The sequence below is a fragment of the Hippocampus bargibanti genome, linkage group LG22 (genome assembly GCF_051943395.1).
Source record: "Hippocampus bargibanti isolate YZ-2025 linkage group LG22, ASM5194339v1, whole genome shotgun sequence".
NCBI classification, from domain to species: domain Eukaryota; kingdom Metazoa; phylum Chordata; class Actinopteri; order Syngnathiformes; family Syngnathidae; genus Hippocampus; species Hippocampus bargibanti.
The window spans coordinates 7,796,483-7,811,632 of record NC_142755.1 but is presented as its reverse complement, the minus strand read 5'-3'; the positions used below and the strand labels follow the sequence as shown (position 1 = coordinate 7,811,632).

The 15,150-nt window shown below is 49.6% G+C and overlaps 1 protein-coding gene across 3 annotated transcripts; it reads right to left on the bottom strand.

Annotated features, from left to right (window-relative positions):
- Positions 1-230: 230 nt before the first annotated feature.
- Positions 231-15,052, bottom strand: phf21b (PHD finger protein 21B). 3 transcript variants are annotated; one of them, XM_088988367.1, is made up of 13 exons: positions 14,608-15,052; positions 12,933-12,977; positions 10,530-10,739; positions 7,233-7,325; positions 6,904-7,146; positions 6,720-6,836; positions 6,578-6,629; positions 6,428-6,504; positions 6,297-6,351; positions 5,065-5,087; positions 3,190-3,361; positions 3,001-3,104; positions 231-1,299 (listed from the first exon to the last, which is right to left on the bottom strand). In XM_088988367.1, exons 1-13 carry the CDS (start codon positions 14,659-14,661, stop codon positions 1,105-1,107), a joined length of 1,440 nt encoding a protein of 479 aa, XP_088844493.1. In that variant the 5' UTR covers positions 14,662-15,052; the 3' UTR covers positions 231-1,104. The 3 variants fall into 3 exon arrangements, with proteins under 3 accessions (XP_088844493.1, XP_088844495.1, XP_088844494.1); XM_088988369.1 differs by lacking the exon at positions 12,933-12,977 and having other exon boundaries at positions 10,530-10,736; XM_088988368.1 differs by lacking the exon at positions 12,933-12,977 and having other exon boundaries at positions 14,608-15,050.
- Between the last annotated feature and the right edge of the window lie 98 nt (positions 15,053-15,150).

The window sequence follows — 15,150 nt, the reverse complement described above, 5'->3', positions numbered from 1 at the left end:
ATAGGGCCGAAACTACCGGTAAGACTTTAGTTTGCTGACAAAGTTTCTTGGATAAGAAGCCAAACGTCCGACACCTCCGAAGAAGTCCAGATGACGGCAGAAGAAACCTTTTCGTCCATGGACCACTCCTGTACGAAGTGAGCGAATAGATAGCCAATCGCTAGCGAATAGGCACACTTTGGAGTTGTGAATCACACACGCACGTGTCGGCATTTGACCACATCAAGCACTTTTGTAGTCAACGTGTTTATTTGGGATTTTTTGATTTCGTAAGAAGTCAGTAGAAAAAGTGAACTACTACGTTGGCATATTGAAGACAAAGGACTCGATCTACTGGCTAGCGTCACGTTTTTGGTCGGACTCGCGCATCTCGCCCTCCAAACTCTTGTTTTTGCTGCTCCATAAAAGAATAGAAAAGGTACGGGACGCCTGGACGTCTTTGTTCAAAGGTGTGCTCTGGTAAAATAGCTGAAATGCGGCGGTAGCACAGTTTCTTCGGGACCAGAATGCGGCACTCGGACAAAAGTAAGATGATTTTTGTTTTCTTTGTTTTTGGCATATTTGTCAGGTGAATGCTCACGGTTCATCCGTCCTCCCATAGGCACAAGCCGGCGGCCAATCGCGGCCTCCCGTCCCCCGGACAAGCCGCCGAAAGGTCGCCAGTACGCCAACTTGTCAACAGTACAATGTCAACGTCAGTACAAACATAGACCGGTCGCCAATGTCGACTGGCGGTCAGTGGCTCAACCGGCGGCCACGCAACGTCACTACAAACAAAGGACGCGCGTCTGCGGTTGGCCTAAGCGGGGGGGCAAAACGCCAGTCAAAAACCGGTGTGTTTCCTGGCGCTGGTTGGTCTCTCGGATTGGACGGCACACGCGCTAAACCGTGCCTTCCGCTCTGCTCGACTTGGCTCGCCAATACTTTTGTCTTCATCTTCAAATACTTCCTGAATCGTTTTGGCAAAAAAAAAAAAAAAAAAAAAAAAAAGCTGCCGTTGCATCCAAACAAGACAGAAAAAGGAATCTCGTCGGCACCACAGGTCTTGGGAATTAATTAGTCACCAGGGTGGTGGTGGGGGCGAGGGGGGGGGGCTCTGTCAGGTTAAGGCGACTTGTCGTCTGGCGAGGTCCGCAAGGGAGACGCCGAGGGTCCACTTTTCATCCAGGATGGCGACGGAGGCGCCGAGCCGCTCGTCTCGGTCACCCGGATGAGCCTGAGGAGCGCCTTGAGCCGCTCCAGCGCCGCCAACGTGTCCCGCTGCCGCGACGCCAGACCATCTCGCCGATCCAGGCAGCGCTGTCGGAGGAGTGCGGAAAGCGTTAGAGCCACGGCGGCGAATCCAGGTGCGAACGGTTACGGTCATCATATGAGCTTTTAGTGGATTTTTGGCAACACCAAACTGGCGCCTCGTCGTGAGTACTACAGGGATGAGAATGACAAACGAGAAAAGAATCGGAAAAAAAGGTGATTGTGTCAGAATGTATTATTTAAAGGACAACCGACGTCTCCGGACAAGTTGTGTCCATCATTTGTGAAATGGCTTCAAATGACTTCTACTGAGCGTATTTGACAAAGATTCCACCGCATATTAAAGCTATATTTTACGTTTTAAGACTCGCGCTGAATATTCAGGAAGTCTTGTTTTTGAGTTGGTGACGAGTCCGTACGTGACGTCACTAAAGGAACGTAAAAAAGATGCATTGTCCTTCCATCACGTCAATGTATTTTGCCGTACTTATTTGGTCTGGGGACCTCGTGTTGCACCCAAAAGCCGCCAGAAGAGGGCGTCCAAGCTCCATATAAGGAATTTATCAGCCTGTGGAAATGGAGGTGGCCACAGGATGTCGCCATTTTGTGCCTCTTTTTCGTTGAGACATCTCCCCTCAATGTTGCCTCATAATGGCACGGAATAAATTCTTTAATCGATTGCAAACGTATGCTTTCCTCTTCAGAACTATTTGAATCATATTCATAACTGGATGTGTAACAAGAAAGCATCTTCTCCCAATCTGAAGCCATTGTTTTGATTCTCCAGCAATGCAAGACGTCTTGGCGTGACGTCACAAAATGGGGGCGGGACTTTCTGAAAATGCCCAATTCGCAGCTCAATTTTTTTTGCAGATTTTGGACACTTGAAGTCATTTTTATTGGTGGTTTGCATTTGACTAAAAATATCATAATGCGTGTTTTGGCTATTTTAGATGCTATCAAACGGTTTTCTGATGTCAGTTTAAAACAAAAAAGTCACGTCGGTTGTCCTTTAAAATAACTGTAATAATACTCACCATTAATATGAATGGTTTTCTAGTGCTCGTGATTGGTAAAAATCCAGCCAAACTACCAGAATAAAAGTCAATTTGCCGGGTATATACGGAAGGTTCCCGCTAGCTAGCCTGCACACTGCTCATTAGCTTGCACGCTTGCTTTTTGCTGCCTCTCACAGAAGTACAGTAAAGTCTGGTTATATGGATAGTACTGCTTATTCCGATACTATTTCTATGAACGCAAGGAGAAAATTTACATGCCGCAGGATGGGATATATCGATAGTCCGGTTATATCGATATTTTTTCCAACTCCCGAGAATATCGATATAACGAGACTTTACTGTACATTGATGCTAACGTTAGCATGGAGCTTGTCAGTGTGCCACTGACATTCGAGTGTTTCATCGATGCTATTGTTTCATTGCAAATTAGACGCGGTTCTCTCCACAAAGGCGAATCCTTCTGACCATTCAAGTTGATTTTTCTTAACTCTTCCGCTGATGCAAAAGGGCGGTTTACCTGTCCTGACATCACGATCATCCAATCAAAATGGCGCTTTCCGCCAACACAAGCCGAAACAGGAAATGAGCAGTGAAAAAGCGAGAATACATATTTCGTTTTATCTGGTCGGGAAAAGTTGTCATCCGTGGTCTTGGAGCTGAATGAGGTGGCCGGTGGAGAATGTGGTTGAGTGAGTGGTTTGAAATTGGCATAGGGAAAGCGACGCCTTACTTGTAGCGTCCGATTGAGCTGCTGGTCTTCCTCCTCCAGGTGAGCGCACTCCTCCTTCAGCTCTCCGTTGCGCCGCAGCAGACGCCGCTTCTCATCCCGACGCACTGCGGCGAGAACGAGCCATCAACAAGCCGTCTCGCGAGGCCACCCGTGTTCGGGAGCTACAAGAGCGGGGCTTACGACACTTGCCTTCGTTTCCTATCGCGTCCCGGAGCGAGGGCGAGCCGACCTTCTTGTGGCACGTCGGGCAAAACGGGGGCGCCCCGGGCTGGAGGCATTCCTGGCGGAAGGCCGGGGGGCAGTCGTGACAGGGCTGAAACCGGCGGACGGCCAAGCCCCGCTCGTCCTGCTCCGCCTCATCCTGCGCCTACGTGCCACAAACAAACTCTTATGCCAGAGCGTGAATGGCGGGGGGGGGGCTTTTGGGCACCCAAAAGCCAAAACATTCGTTCACAAGGCCAACATTTCCTGCCACTGACTGTCGGCGGGTCGCTCGCCAAAAGCCTGCGCTGACTCCAAGAAGCCAGCAGAGGGCGCATTTGTGATTTGAAAAGCAGCTCCGGTTTTGGGCGGAGTCAGTTCTGCCTCACGCTCACAACGTCACATGACGGCTTGCTGCCGAGTCAATCAGTTAGCACAACTCTTCAAAATAATAATCATAATCATAATCATAATAATGATAGATTTGATTTCTAAGCACCTTTCAAAACGCTCAAGGTCACTTTACAGTCACAGGATCAGTTCCTGTGGGTGAGCAGCGGCAGCCACACGCGTCAGCGTTCACTCAACCCGGAAGTAACTGAAATATATAGAAAGCTAGCTAGCTAAATAATAGACAGCTAATAATAATAATAATTCAAAACTCTCAAGGACTACAAAAAAATTACGTGACTGTAAAGTGTCCTTGGGAGTTTTGAAAGGCGCTTAGAAATGAAATGGATTATTATTATTACTTTAGAGTCACATTTTTTTTGTGCGGGTGAGCAGCGGCAACCATTCGCGCCAGCGTTCACTCCAATTCTCTTTCCTCTTCCTTTCATAACTTTGCTGCTGTGAATTGTACATTTCTCCACTGCGAGATGAATAAAGGAATATTCAATCCAATCCAAAAATGTGTGCACTCCAGTGCCAGGGTTTTTGTCATTTTCACTAAAATTGCAGGACTCACGGAATCTTGAGTTTTAGGGCGATATGAACATTCAAGTTACCCTGGACTCTATTCTTTTATCATTCCAAAGTTATATGTGTCTGGAGTTATCTGAGCTTGAATGGGGGGCGGGCGGCTGTACAAAATACAATCCATACATATTGATTTCTACAGCGCTTTAACAACAGCTGAAGCCGTAACAAAGCGCCAACATGGACAAAAGGCAAATGCTAACCCCTCGTAGAAGGGAAAAACACCGCCTGAGGCACCCCCAGAAAGAGAAAACCAAAACCCGAAGAAATTCGGGAATGGCGCTCCAAGTCACACTTTTTAATTCCCAAATAAATTCGGCAATGGCAGCGAATGAGTTAATAACATCGTGCGTCACCCTCGAGCGCAAGGCTGTCAAACTCGCGGGCCACATTGCAGTTACAGTTTCCTCTCGCAGGTTGTTGTGAATTTGGGGAAGCCATTACAATGTTTAACCCCGTTTACATATCGCTTTTGTCCAAAGCGAATAACAAATTAATGAATAACTAGTTTTAAAAAATTGAAGTGAAGAATAATGAGCGTTGTTGTGGTTTACGTGGGACAAATACAGAATTCTACCACAATGCCTTCAAAATAAATCAACAAATTGATTTAAAACACCCAAACTCCCAAATCCCACTTGCGAGTTTCTGGCTTTACTTGAAGAAAAAGCTAAAAAAAAAACTAGATTACACTTGAAACTAGTTGTTCAACTTAGACTAAACTTAGACACTTAAAGGAGTGGAGAATAATAACCATTGAATGTTTAAGAATGTGCATATATAAAATAGTCCCGTCAAATCGGTCTCCGATTTGGCATCAACGACCTTTGCAAACTTTGCACGCCCGATCACGGCAGAAAAAAGCGGCGTCACAACGTGACCTACCTTCCAGCAGAGATGCTCCGAGTCTAGCATGTGGATGAAGCAGAGCACATGTTAGGCACAGCGCACGGCCGGGCAGCCACTAGCTAGCGTTAGACGTGCGCTAAACTGAAAGGACAACCGACACCTCCGGACAAGTTGCGTCCATCATTTGTAAAATCACTTCAAATGACTTCTACTGAGCGCATTTGACAAAGATTCCGGAGTGACGTCACTGAGGGGACGCCCCTGACCGAGAAAGCGATACACGATGCATTTTGGGTACTTTTTTCATCTGAAAACACGGTGTTGATCACAAAATTAGAAGGAAAACGACATAAATAACGCGAGGGCGAATCGTTGTGTGGCAGCCAATTGCGGTAAGACACATAAAGAAGGTGTAAGTTGACACAAATTCCCAGCGGACAAATCAGCCATTTCCAACGGAACAAGGCCAAAGGACAACGAGGAGCTAACCGGAGTTAGCGATGGATAACTCCTCTCGAGGCTGATCATCCAGCTCGTAAATTATTTTGTTGAACGTATGTAAGTAAAATGGAGCTCTTCCAAGCCAAAGATGATGACATTCTTCAGAACGGGGACCGAGCCGAAAGGACGCTTCCATGACAGTCAAACTTGGTACGTATTGTCATGCCCCTCAGCGTGACATGCACAACACAAGTACCGGACGCTACGGTATTATTCCGAGTCAGTTTTTTCTTTGAATCGAACACGAATGCTTTTCTTGACCCCGTGATTAAATTAGAAATAACTGGATGAGTAACTTTCTCCGAATCTGAACTATCTGAAGCCATTGTTTTGATTCTGGAGCAAGGCAGTCTGTGAAGGAGGCGGGACTTTCTGAATCTCTCCAGTTTTGAGCTCACGAGTGGCAGTTTTGGGCATTTTAGATGCTATAAAAGGTTTTTCTGATGTCAGTTAGGAAACAAAAAAAAAGGTGTCGATTGTCCTTTAAGACACACATTGACAGCCAACTCAAAGCTGAAGAGCCCCAATTTGAAGAGCCAAGGAAAGAAATTGAGAGCATTTGTGCCGCGCGCTGGGCGGCCTTTGCGCTTGCGGCAAAGTGGAACTACTCGAGGGCGCCCGCAATTGTCATCAGGGTGAGGTGGGGCCTTCTCCAGATTTGCCTCCTTTCTACAGCAGCTCCGCATTCTCTCGTTATGACGATCACGATGACGGCGCGACGACGGGCACGCGAGTGACACGTTAGCTTAGCGTGCGGCGATTGTTACCTCGTGGCGACGCGAAGAGCGGGCTGTTCAGGTAATGCGACGGCAGGCGCTTGCGCTGCGGACAAACAAAAGTGAGAGTTGAGTGGCGACGACGTCGCTGTCGACGACGTCTCGCCGAAGGGCAAAAGGACCTCTGGTTCAAAGAGACCGCTGTAGGCGGGATTGGCTGTGCTCCGCCTCTTCCTCTCCTGCCTCTTCAGGTGGAGTTCTAGCAAAACACAAAGCGCCGCGTCAAGTTGGGGGCGGGAGGGAAGGGGGAGGCGTCTCGGCGCCGTCGTCACCTTCCAGGTGCTCGTTGGTCACCAGACCCAGCGCGACCATGAAGGAAATTTTCTGCAAAAGAGACCAGAATGTGAGCGACAACATGGCGGGGCTCCCAAACGCCCGTCGTTGTCGAGAGCGAGCGAGCGAGCGAGCGCCCACCTCGGGGTCTTCGTCAATCACGCGGGGAGGGGAACTGACAGGTGCCGGCGGGGGCTGTTGCGACGGGAGGCGGAGCCCCCCTCCGTCGCCATCCGCTTGCGGCTGGATGATGATCACCTGGGAACGCGCGAGCGCGCATGGAGCGTCACGCTAATAGCGGATAGCTGACGTTCGCGCGTCTCACCTTGACGGCCTCGCTGACGGAAGCTCGTCCTTTTGCATTGGCGGGCGAGGCGGCGATGATGGCGTAGGCCACTCCGGGCCCGGCGCTGTCGTAAGGCTGCCGGCGGGCGGGGAGTGTGCAATTGGCGGTGGGAGGGGTGGGGCCGGCGGGGGGCCCCGAGGAGCCGCGTAGCTGCGGGGCCCGAGGGGGATCCCGGCGCGGGCCGCGGGGGAGGCTGTCCGGAATCAGCGTCTTTGGCCTGACCTGAACAGCGAGCGAGGACAAAGGCGAGGGTCGCCGGTCAGCGGGCGTCTCGTCTGGCGGGCGGGCGGGAGTGAGCGAGCGAGTACCTGAGGTAGCGCGCCGGCGGCCTGACCGGCCAGGCGGTGCAGAGAGCTAACTTGAGGCACCTTGAGGGGACCCGAGCCCAGCGAGCCCTTCGCCTGCCGCAGAGGGATTCAAAATCATCAGCGGCATTGCCACAAATATGGCCGCCAATGGCAAACGTGTCGGGGTCAAGTGTATCCGGCGGACATAAAGCGGGCGGTCCAGGCGCCAAATGGTGTTTAACGTTACAGCTATTTAAAAGGAGGCTAAAAACACCGTACAAACGCTGATCAATGTCAAAGACATTACGCTTTAGGTCACCAACCTTTCGCCTTACGAACATTAAATTAGCCAGAATATAATCTTGGCATACAAACTCGTTTTCGGCGGACGAACCGGCACGACCATTCGGTGTCGGGTCATCGTCGTATGCCGTGCGTGTGTTTGTTTCATCTTGGCACACTATTACTCTTGGTCTTTATTTGAAAGCCTGTATTTTTCTGTTTGAATGACTTTGATGTTTTACATTTTTGTTGTCTGTTGACTTTATTTTAATACGACTTTTCAAATACAACACGCCGCTCCGTCCTGCCTGATTTTTGGCATCCTCAACTGCCATCACCGCCTTGAAAACCGCGACACAAGTAAGGACAAATTGAGCTCGCAGTGTCTCGCAGGTTGACAGGTATGCAAACCACACGGTCAAACAGCGCCACGGTGGCTGGCGGACTACTTTTCCACAGCCTCTTTCTTTGAGTGCAGACGTTGTTTGTTATCGATTGAAGTACTTTTGCAATTATGGGACCGAAAAAGACCCCGCCGCAGGCTAGTGTTAACCCGAAGACGACACAAAAGAAAATCACGGTCGAGCACAAGAAGGAGATCATCGCAAAACACAAACGAGGTGTGCGTTTGTGCGACTTAGCGTCCCAGTACCAGTACGCTAAGTCGGCCATTGCTACGTGTGGCTAAGGGTGTTTCCGTGTTGTCTAAGCAACGGTCTCAGGCAAGAGAAGAGGTTGAAAAACTTCTGTTGATTTGGATTAACGAAAAGCTGCTAGCAGGGGACAGTGCGAGTGAGGGTATTATCGCCGAGAAAGCACATCAACTTCACTCGGATATCATCAAGAGGCAACGACATCAACGACCATCACAAAGGGCAATAAAATGACTATTTTATATATACACAGTACAGTTCATCTCTTTAATTGCAATACAATAGCACATTTATTACACATGAAATACGGTATATTTTGTGTAGTTTTAAGCCTTATTTAGTAGAAAATTATGTTTTATGGGCAGCTGGGAACGGATTCTTCTCATTTTTAATGGTTTCTTATGGGAAATAAATGGGAACCAATTAAGTTTGTAAGCTGAGGTATCACTGTACTTGAGAAAAAAATAGCCAGATTTCAACTAGTCAATCACGAAAATATCATATTTGCTACTATTTTAAGAAAACAAAACAGAAATATTTTACAATCATCCAAACATGTCATAATCACTATTGTTTGAAAGACAACAAAACATTTTATATGGCTTATATCAGTGTCTGAAACTCCTGTCAAAAAGTTAGCAGTTTCCCCAGCAGATGCCATTAAAGGTTAAATGACACTGATAAAAACGATGCTAACTCTTGACTCTCGATTCCCGTAGCGCACATGTACAATTCATCTCAAGGAAGCTAATAGCTGGCCCTGTACAGATCGCCTGGTCTAAAATTTAGCTATCTTGTGTTATGAATGAAAATGGATATTGGCTATATTGACGATTTCGGACTTTGGAAATCATCATTTTCATGAATAAACCGTAACCACGAAATGAGATGATGAAAACCAAACAGTAGTCATTACTCATTACGTGACTGAGCGCGTACGTTTGGCGTTGCAGCTCATGGCTGTCCTCACTTCCTGCAACAAAGATGCTACGCTGTGATTGGCTGACACTCAGCAGGATTTTTACAATCCGCTGACACCCACCTGAGCCCTCCACACACTCACATTTTCTTCTTCAGCGGTTCTGCTCTGGCGTACTGCGGAGCCATTCACGACTAGTGGGGGGGGGGGGTAGAGGCACGGTGGTGGTGGGATAGGCCAGTTCCCTTGGCAACCACACCGAAGGAAGAACATTTTTGCAGTAGAAGAGATTTTATTTTCCCAATTGTGCTGATTTACTTGTAGGTCAAGAGCACCTTGGGGTTGGGGGTGATGACAGGGTGGGTGTCCTCCACTAACGCACGGTCGCCACTTCATTCCTCTCAAGTGCTCGCCGTACGCACCAACGGGTGTGTGTGAAGTAGCACCAGACGACCAAGGTGAAAAGAGGACTTGTGGCGAGCTGATTTTGCTCCTCCACTTTTCAGCGCTGACCCCCCCCCCCCCTTCCTTCCCCTCCGACCGGAGCAGTTTCCAAGGCAACAGTGCTCCTCCACACTCATTCGATCGCTCTCTCACTCACGTTCATGCCATCAATCCTGTAAAAACGTCCAGCGTCTTCACCGTTGCCTGACGTGCGTTGAACTTGGCGCCGTGTGTCACATGCAGCGTGTAGTTGCTGTAGATCGGGTGTCGGGAACCTACGGCTCCTTTGATGATTGCATCTGGCTCGCCAATTAAACTAAATACACATTCTCGCTCGCTCTTCATTTCCTAATTGGGTGCGATTTTGATTGGATGACACCGACTTATGGCCGTTGATGTCGAAGCAGGTCACCGCCCCCTTTTAAATGAGCCTGACGTTGAATGGACGGAAGGATTCACCTTTGTGGAGAGAAAAACTTCTGCCGTGATTCTAATTCCATGAATGGAACAGTTGAATATCAGTTGACAAGCCCCACGCTAACGTTAGCATCAATCTACTTTTGTGAGAGACAGCGGAAAGCAAGCGTGCAAGCTAATGAGCAGTGTGGAGGCTAGCTAGCAGTCGCTTCGCCTATGTAGCCGGCAAGTTGACTTTCATTCCGATCGTTTGGCTGGATTTTTGTTACCAATCATGAGCAACGGAAAACTATTGCTGTTATTGGTGAGTATTATCACAAAGTTATTTTACATCATACATTCTGACATTTGATGAAATTCCGTGCGTGCGTGCGTGTTTCTCACTGAAAAACCTTTCTAAATATTTGACTTTGATGGCTCTCTTAGTGAAAAAGGTTCCCGAGCCCTGCCGTCGACGAGCGCCAGTGGCGCTGAGCACATGTCATATTCAGTGCATACGGGAGGCGTGCCGGCACTGGCGGGGCAGCGGCTACCGCTACCGTTGATGTCGTGTTGAAAACGAGCTAATGCCCCGCAGCGTCTACCGCAAATTTTCTCCGTTACCTGCGTGGGCGGAAGGTCCGGCGCCCTCCCGGCGCCTGGCGGGCGAGGCCCGACCCCGAGCGCCGCGGCGAGGGCCGTCCGCGGCTCCGAGCCTTCGGGAATCTTCTGGCCGTTGAGGTGCGCCGCGGCGATGGCGATGGCCTGGCTCGGGGGCTTGAGGAGGGACAACGGCTTGCCGGCTGCCGCCGGGCAACTCCGCGCCGCCAGCTTCTGCGCACAAACGCGAGAGCTCAGTTATTCAAGTGGCACCGCGGCGGGAAGCGATTAGGCGCCGATCCCAGCTTGGACGGACGGCCACGAAGCGGCACCATTTTGCCGGCTTCATTGAAAGCCACCGACCGGCGGAGGTCAACGTTTGGAGAAGGCTCTACAATAGGCTCAAGACGAGGCCACTCCTTTCCGGGGGTCAACTGATACGGTGAAGCCCAACTTGATCCTCTTGGAAAATTCAGACGGTAACGGGTCAAGACGGGTGATTGACGGCTTTAGACTTAGACAATGATGCAAACGGCAGCCATTTTATTATTAACGCGACGGGCCAACGTGCGTCCAATAAACAGTAACCGCAAAACCGCACGAGCTGGCGGGAACTAAAACCGGCCGTGGTCGTCACCCCCGTGGTCGATATGAGTGTTGTCATGGAAACCAGACAATGCGAGTGTTCAACAGGAAAAATGCTGCATGTTTCAAACAAGCCGAGGCTTGCATGTTGCCGCTGGGTAAAAAGCGAGGAGGCCTTCCACACCCGAGCGACCTCACCCCATTACAATACAGTGACCTCCACTGACGAACGCTTCAGCTCACAAACTTTAAATTCGTGAGCATATAGTCTTGGCTGACGGCCGAACACCAAACCGCACGGTCCAACGGCGCCACGGTGGCCGGCGGACTACTTTTCATCATCCCCTTTCTTTAAATGCGGACGTGGTTTGTCGTCAAGTGTACTTTTGCTAATATGGGACAGAAAAAGACACGAAAGAAAATTACGGTCGAGTAGAAGGAGATCATCGAAAAACACGAACGAGGTGCGCGTTTGTGTGACTTAGCGTCCGAGTACCGGTACGCTAAGTCGACCATTGCTACGTGTGGCTAAGGGCGTTTCTTTGTTGTCTAAGCAACGGTCTCGTGCAAAAGAAGAGGTTGAAAAACTTCTGTTAATTTGGATGAACGAAAAGCAGCTAGCAGAGGACAGTGTGAGTGAGGGTATTATCGCCGACAAAGCACGGCACCTTCACTCGAATATCATCAAGAGGCAACTACATCAACGACCATCACAAAGGTCAATAAAACGACTTTATCACACAGTAGTTTATTTCTTTCATTACAATAGCACATTTACTATACATAAAATAAGGTTTATTTTGAGTAGTTTTAAGGCTTATTTAGTAGAAAATTATGTTTGAAGGGACCCGGGAACGGATTATTCTCATTTTAATGGTTTCTTATGGGAAATAAATGTTCGGAAGATGACCTTTTCGCCTCGCACACACTTTCTGGGATTCAATTAAGTTCTTGCGCTGAAGTATCACCGTAAATCAATAAATACATTCGGTCTTGGTGCAAGTGAATGCAATCAAAGTTGTTTTGAGAAAGACAAGAATGCTTCTTGCAATTGTTTGTGTTTTCCAAATCTTTGACGTCGAAGAAAGCAATTGCGCAACGAGCTCGGACAACTCTTCCGACAATGACAACATGGCTGCAAGGTCAAAAGGTCAGGAGGCACGCGCTGTTTTTGTTTCCTCTTTTATTACTCCAAGTCAACATTTCGGCACTTTCTCTCCAGGAAGGGGCCCCGCAAAATGGAGTGAGGAGGGGGCGGGGTACAGGCCAGCAGATGGACTTCCACAAACAATAGAAGCTGACAGCAACCACAACACACACACACACACACACACAGAGCGGATGCGCGTGGTTGCGGGAGGGTGTTTCACACGTGCGAGAGCGCGCAGTCAGAGGAGCAAAAACAAGCTCAGCGCCAATGAAACAAGTTTTTCTTCCATTTAATGATGTGCAAGATGAGGGGGGGGGGGCTATTTTGTCTCACTCAGATGCAGATTCCCCATGTTTGTAGCGTTTTGTTTTTTAGAATGCTTGCATGGCATTCGTATTAACTTCAATGGAGAACAACACTTTGAAATTTGGGGAAGACGACACGGCACCGGGCAATACTGAATGCTTGTTGAGTATCCCCGACAAATTCAACAAATTCCAATTGGATTCTTGTGGAACCCCCCCCCCCACCCCACCCTAATGAAGATGCCCACACAGCGTTCCAGCAGCTCCAGTATTTTGTTTTTATACTTTTTCTCCCTTGAATAACTTTGCTGCTGTGAAATGTAAATGACTAATCAAGGCAAATCCAATCCAATCCAAATAAACGAGGAGCGGAAGGCTACCACCGACCTGTCCGCTGGCAAGTTCATTCAGGCCTTTGCACAGCGTCTGATTCTGCAAAGCAAACACATGCAAAAGCAAGCGTTAGCATCGAAACGCCGAGATGGCTGCCACAAGCAGAAAATTGACCCGGTAAGGAAACGTGTTTGCCTTTTCCAATACCGCAAAAGTGTGCCAATCAAAGGTGACATATTGGAGGGAGAGCAAATAGACAATAAGAAAACAAAACCACAAAAGCCAGATTGTGTGCTCAGTAACGAGTGGGCATTCTGTTGCAACACCTCCCCCTTCCTCTGTCCGCCAGCCCAAAACAGCATCAAAGCAATCAAAATGGTAATGTTCACAATGAACGGTCCCCATCCCCCACCTTCTTCTACAAAACTCTGCAGACTTTTTGCTCTCCGTTTTGGGGGGAGGGGACACGCACCCCTTTCGTCACAAAACGGACGCTTCCACGACAAAAGTGAGGCCCACGGGATGCAAGCGAGTCTCCTCCTCTTACTGAAAGCTCCACTTGAACGAGTGCTTGGAGGAGCAACATTCCACAGCCAAAGTGGATCGATTTAATCGAGTCAAACAATATCGACCCTCTCTTTTTCCCAGTCCCGCTCCACGTAAGCCCAGAAAAGACACAACTTGTCTACGCTTCGCCTTCGGAGGGGAGATGTGGGTGAAGGCGGCAGCCGGGCGGGGAGTTGGCCGCAGTACCGAATCCGGGCACCGCTCCCTACCCCCGACAGCCAGCAAAAGCATCCGCTTGCCCCGCAGTAGTACGAGGAAAACAAGGAGGCCCTCCGCCTGGCCGCCATCGAGAGCGTAACGAACGAGCCAAGCGAAAGCGGCGCCGTCAGCCAACCGAAAGGCGGCGCTGCCGTCACGTGACCGAGAAGCTATCATACCAGCGGACTAAGTGCAAACTCGAGACAAAACGGGGTTGAAAAAGACGTCAAAACCCTCAGCGGCGAGGCCGCCGTTCGCGTCAACTCCGCACAGTGAAAGTCCTCGTCGTTGAAGTCGGCCAAGCGGCTACTGAGTTCGGTCGCCGCCTGGACTCAACAAACGCGTCGTCGAGCTCAAAATGGACGCTCATAATCGTCAGCGAGTTCGAGAGCAAAAGCCACGCCGAACAGCAGCACCTGACAAGAAATTTATCTCAAACTTGATGTGACTCCGTGCGAATGTTATTAACCTTAAGAGCCAAGTTTAGCATCGCTAGCACCAGTCCAAAACAGCGGAGAAATAAACTTTCGCTCTCACACACACATTCACACGCACGCGCGCGCACACACATTTAACTGGTTTGTTAGTCTGTGTGTGTGTGTTTGTGGGGGGTCACCTCGGAATTGCGTTTGTGCGTGCTCACAAAAGTAGTTACGAGAAAAGTGTTTCAAGTTGTTGAGCGGGATTGGAACAAAGCGGCCATGGATGTTTCTTGTCCCTCATAAATATTCAGCTCGCGTCCGAGCACGGCGCCGCATTAGCAGTGCTTCTTCTTGCTCGTCGGTCGTAAACAAACACCGGACGAGGTAGACGAAGCCGAACGACGGCAGGAAGTGCTAGGCCAAGAGAGTGAGCGGCCGACGATGGCGACGCTGCCTTACACCTCCTTGACGAGAAGAAGAAGAAGAAGAAGAAGAAAAAAAACCACCAACGCCGTGGCGGCGTCGGAGGCGCTGCTGCTTACCTGATGACATTGGATTTCCACTTTGAGAGCCTCCTGCGGGCCTTGTACTTCCATGTTCCGTGCACAAAAGCACTTTAGTCCCACTTTGGACGCGAGCAAAGCCAACTTTGGGACCAATTTTCCAGCGGCGAGAAGGCAAAGAACTAGTCGGCTCGGAGAGCAAGTTGTCGCTTGTTCTTTTGCAGCCCGGGACTCATCACCGACTTTCCGCCCATCTCCCAAAGTGCTCGGAAGCCGCCACAAAGGCGACGAGCCCCGTACGGCTACCCTTCGGGTCTCGGCCGAGTGGACCGAACTGCTATCGGGGGGGCTGCAGCGCCTTCGTCCGACTAATTTAAGTTGAAAAGCGGGGACTAGATTGTGTCCGAGTCCGCGGGTTGATTTCACTTTGCCTGGGGAAAAGTTGTGCTTCGGCCGTCAATGGTGACTGTCCTACCCGGATGAAGCACACGGAACTGCCCGCCCCTACCCGCGAAATGCGCATGCGCATTAGCTACGGGAGCCAACGACGGGGCTTCAAATCACGTGTTCACACGCATCACC

Bases quoted from the DNA above. Each gene is read 5' to 3' on its own strand.
- phf21b (XM_088988367.1), bottom strand. From the start codon at position 14,661: ATGGAAGTACAAGGCCCGCAGGAGGCTCTCAAAGTGGAAATCCAATGT. The intron at 12,978-14,607 runs GTAAGCAGCAGC...TTTGCTTTGCAG, and splicing joins TGGAAATCCAATGTCATCAG to AATCAGACGCTGTGCAAAGG. The intron at 3,105-3,189 runs GCAAGTGTCGTA...TTCTCGCCGCAG, and splicing joins GGACGCGATAGGAAACGAAG to TGCGTCGGGATGAGAAGCGG.